General features: G+C 40.7%; 1 protein-coding gene across 1 annotated transcript; it reads left to right on the top strand.

Annotated features, from left to right (window-relative positions):
• The first annotated feature begins 1,958 nt into the window (after positions 1-1,958).
• Positions 1,959-3,853, top strand: LOC140459570 (probable G-protein coupled receptor 139). The gene is made up of 2 exons (XM_072553816.1): positions 1,959-2,025; positions 2,991-3,853. Exons 1-2 carry the CDS (start codon positions 1,959-1,961, stop codon positions 3,851-3,853), a joined length of 930 nt encoding a protein of 309 aa, XP_072409917.1.
• The last annotated feature ends 964 nt before the right edge of the window (positions 3,854-4,817 follow it).

Genomic DNA, 4,817 nt, shown 5'->3' with positions numbered 1-4,817 from the left:
AAACGTCAATTCTCCTGCTCCTCTTCCAGCAGCTACTTTTCGACCCTCAATTCCATCACCTAAAGTCCTCACATTCTCCACAGTATTACACAATCCACATGTAATAATGTGACGGGCAGAGTTCACGAAATGCTAACATATCCTAACTAGCTCGTTATTGCACTCACCGTAATCACATTCACAGACAGATGATTCCCCAGCCTTCTCCCATCACCAAACTCCCCAGGTCAGTCACAATATATTCGATTTTTGAAGGGTCCTCATGCTGGAGGATTTTTTTTGTGTGGGAGTTAGATATTGGTGAACAACTGGCAAGATGGTGAGGCTATTTTATTCATTCGAGTGATATGGGGGTCGCTGGTGTCACAGCATTTATTGTCAATTACGAGTTGCCATAAGAATGTGGTGGTAACAGATTCACTCCGTGTGGTGCAGGGAACGCGGCAGCACTGGCTGAGAGCAAGTTCCAGAATTTTGACCCAGCGATACTGAAAGCGCAGTAATATAATCCTATGTAAAAGCGATGAATGAATAGGAGGGGAACTTTTAGGGGTCAATGTTCTCAAGCAAATGTTGTCTTGTTTTTCTCGAGGATAGTCGTCATGACTTTGGATCTGAATGTCAAAACAGTTTTTAAAAGTATCTGCAATGCATCATGCATATGGTATACATTGTTCACATAAACATGGGTAATATTGACCTTCTTGTACATTGTTGAAACTGCACCCATTCAGGCAAGTGGGGATGATTCTACCAAACTTGCGATTTGTCAGTGTGGAACGATATTGAGGAATCAGGAGGTATGCAATTATCTAAACATCTGAACTGCTCTTGGAGTGATCGTATTTGTCTGACTAGACAACTTCAGTTTCCATTCAATGTTATCCTTCACTATGTTCATTTTGGAGAGAGGGCATTCATGGATAACCAGGCAAGCGTCTTTACTGGATTGCTTCTAAAACAGCTGTAGAGGCAGAAATTACATTCAGAATGTCTCGTGTTTGCAAAGATATTATCAGTGTCTTGGATCGAAATGTGCATCAAAGCACTGGGATAAATCAGAACCTTTTAGAGATTCAGAGGTATTACAAATCACGTTTGTTCAATGCTGGGAAATACTCTCGAGAAATGTTTGAGACATTTACACTTCCAGTTTTTTTCTCTGAAGACCAGGGAATTCATACCGATGGACACTCGATGGAAGACGGAGGTTTGAGGAAATTGGCAATAGGTAATTGCCCTTATAATGGAGAACTACCGTGCTCACAGAACATGAGGTAAGTGTGAATTAAAGCTACTGAGAGCGCGGTGAACGCAACTTCAATGGGGTAGAAATGATCAAGAATCAGAAAGAGAAGTGAGTGATGAAAATATGGAGAGATAAGTAGTTGTGAGACTTACTGATCCGATGTGTCACAAATAAGAACGTAATGGAAATAGCGAATTCTGTGTTGCTCATTTTTATTTTGTGAAATATTCAGCTGCCTTTTTTGAACTAAAGAGCGCGGTAAACCTGTCCTCTAAAACGCAGGCCTGAGTTTGGTCCTTGAAATTCAGTCGTTGATTGGTCATTGAGGGAAGGTCATCATGACGCGGTTTCAAAATGGAACGGGGAGTATTTGAAGAGCCATTTGCATTAGAAATTGACACAGTTTCCAATTCAGTTGAATTATTTCTTGTGATCAGTGTCGGCCATTCATGAGGGAGTCTGTAATTTTTCCAATTCAGTCCACACGCTAACTATTTTTCATTGTCAGAGAATTAGTTCAGCTGTCGTCATCTGTTTGTTCTTACTTCTCAAGAAAGAAGAAAACAACAATTTGGAATATTGTGCAATAGAAATATCCCCATGGAGATACCGATGAGCATAAAATTAAGATTCTGCTGATCGTTGACAATGGATTCAAACTGAGAGGGATTGCCTGCAGAGGTTAGTGACACATTACTGCCCACTGAAAATGCGCGATCTGGTTCGAACAGTGAGAAAAATATTCTACCTGGTGCTCGGCGTCATTGGCTTTCCCGGTGAGTGAAGATAATCACTGACTTTGATCAAATCCCTGCCTGACCTAGATTCTGCGGTTACCGAGTGAGCAAGAATGTTACTTCAACAGCACATCAGCTCAAATATTCCGGACATACTTCAGCAGTTTCATTCTGTTGCTGTCACTGTTTCAATCTCTCCTCACGATGTTATTGTAACAGTGATGGACTATTCCATGAGTAGAACAAAGTCTCTGACGAATATTATGTGAAGGAATGTAATCATTTGTACAGTGATTGAATAGAACGAAATTGGGATATTATGTTTCAATCGTTATGGTTCAGAAACTCGTTTTAAACAGAACTTTATTTTTTAAAACGATGTATTTCCAAGAAAACTCTTGGACTGAAGAAAAGCAACATGCAATTCCACTGTACATATTATTGCTGTCTGAACACATGAACACTCCTTGCCAGTTCTGGCTTGCTCAGGAAGAATGTTCACCCTCTCTTAACAGTTTCTTTCTTTAATGCTCATTCCCCACGACATCAATAGTTCGACAGCCTCGGAGCACCTGCCTTTGCATCTAGTATGTATTTGATACCGTCTGCTACTGCTGAAAGTAGAATTGCAAATTCTTTCGAAGGAAGAAGATGGGGTTTCAGGAACATTTCTCTTTTTATCAAGCATGTTGCAAGTTCGGTCTTTGGCATTGCTTGAACTGAAATTGGTCTGAAAGAATCAGGTAGTTTATAATCTGCCTGTGCACTTGTTCCACATATAAAATCTTACTGGCCTGTTTTCTTCTTGTAAAAACCCTGCTTCATGCTCACGTCCCATATGTATAAAACAGTAGGTGTGAGTTTCACTGCTGTGTCAATTCAAATTATTGATCCTCTTACCAAATACTTTGACTTGCTTGTGTTGATGAAATCCATCCTTTGCAATGATGGAGAATGTTCGTCTGTACTGATCATTTTTGTTTTCCCCTCTCCCTCTCTTACAGTCAATTTAGCGACGGTCGGAATCCTACTTCGGGGTAACTGTGGTCTCTCATCCTGCAGCCGGTTCTATCTGCTGGCCATGGCAGTGGTGGATCTATTGGTCGTTATCATTGAGATCATACTCAAAAGAATCAAACATGATTTTTTCCCACGATCATTCTTGGACATTACCCCTGTGTGTTCTGTTCACGCTGTTCTGCGCCGTCTACTCATAGACTGTTCTGTCTGGTTCACCATCGCTTTCACCTTTGATCGATATGTCACCATTTGTTGTGAGAAACTGAAAATTAAATACTGCACTCAAAAAACTGCAACTGTCGTTCTCACAACAATCGGCTGTCTGTTTTTTCTAAAAAATATTCCTGTCTACTTCAGGTTTGTACCATATAAGATCATTGGCAATGTACCATGGTACTGTTGGAATTCAGATGCATACTATTATGACCCTGTGTGGAGAGCATTTAGCAACTTTGAGAAGATTGTAACACCAATATTCCCTTTCTTTTTAATCCTGTTCCTCAACGCTCTGACAGTCAAACACATTTTAGTGGCCAGTCGAGTTCGGAAAGCTCTGAAGTGTCAGAGTAATGGAGAAAATTCTAGTGACTCAGAGATGGAGAGTAGAAGGCAGTGTATCATTTTACTTTTCGTCATTTCTGGAAACTTCATAATTTTGTGGCTGTTATATATTTTATATTATTTCGATATTGATGATCCTTTAGATAGGGATGGGAAATATGCATTTGAAAGAGTTGCATACATGCTGCGAAATTTGAATTGCTGTACGAACACCATTGTCTATGTGGCATCACTGTCCAAGTTCAGAGAGAAGCTCAGGAACCCACTGGAAGCTATTTTTGCTTGAAATATTGAATCAACCAACAATCAAAGCAACTGACTGAGCAGCACTTAGTGTGTTCGATTCAGAAGAAGAAAATATGCGGGACATGCCTGAGCGATTTTGTCAACTCGGGACAGAAAGTTGGACAATCTGAGGAATACTGAGAGCTGTTGTCAGATGCCAAATAGAAAGGGGCCAAGGAGGGTAGATGGCTCTGGTATGACCCGGAGTGAGTGAAGAGAAGTAAGCAATTCTTGGAGGAAATAAATAGACACGAACTAGGAGCAGAAGGAGACCGTTTATCTTTTTGAGTTCGCCATACTTTTCAAACAAATCAGGGCTGATCATCTGCATCCATATCATTTTCCTTCACCACATCGACTCCAGTTGTACTTAAACTGAGGAAGTTGAAATATCCCCGTGTTGAACTGAGATTATTAGAGAGCTGAAATTTACAAAAGGTGTCAGAAAAGTTATCAGTGCACCGAACGTTCAGTTGACCAGATATAAAAACGGCAGGAAAGCAATCGAAGTGCCTCCCGCAGGACAGGAAGTGAAGCTGATCGACAGATTCTCCTTCACTAGTTCTCAGCAACTCACATTCGCTCACGCAAAGCCATTACAGCTTCACAAAAAATAAATTGCGTATACGGCAAATCTTCATGTGTAATTGCATTCCAACAAAATTCAAAATGAGACACAAGTGTTTTTAATTTTCATTCTGTCCCTTCCTGGTCGTGTCACTGCTGTCACCCCTCCACCCGAGTGAGCACCTGGGCTTTTCATGTGGGAAAGTACCGTGTTACAATTTCTGTAGAGCAAGCAGATGAGTTGGGAAGTGAAATAATAGGCCATCACATAGATGGGGGATGATACAGTTCCCCATTCATGTTAAGCGTCGACTGTCACTCAGAGATAAACTGAGGACGGTTCACTTACTCCTTCTTCATCTGCATAAATACTTTCAGAATATATTCTTTGCAGACAA

This window comes from Chiloscyllium punctatum, chromosome 35 (genome assembly GCF_047496795.1).
Source record: "Chiloscyllium punctatum isolate Juve2018m chromosome 35, sChiPun1.3, whole genome shotgun sequence".
Taxonomy (NCBI): Eukaryota; Metazoa; Chordata; class Chondrichthyes; order Orectolobiformes; family Hemiscylliidae; genus Chiloscyllium; species Chiloscyllium punctatum.
The sequence above is the reverse complement of the archived record's forward strand: the minus strand, read 5'-3'. Positions and strand labels throughout refer to the sequence as shown.

What these genes read in the sequence shown, in the direction of transcription:
- LOC140459570 (XM_072553816.1), top strand. Translation starts at nt 1,959, where the DNA reads ATGCGCGATCTGGTTCGAACAGTGAGAAAAATATTCTACCTGGTGCTC. An exon ending in CGGCGTCATTGGCTTTCCCG is followed by an intron (nt 2,026 to 2,990) that starts GTGAGTGAAGAT and finishes CCTCTCTTACAG; the next exon opens with TCAATTTAGCGACGGTCGGA.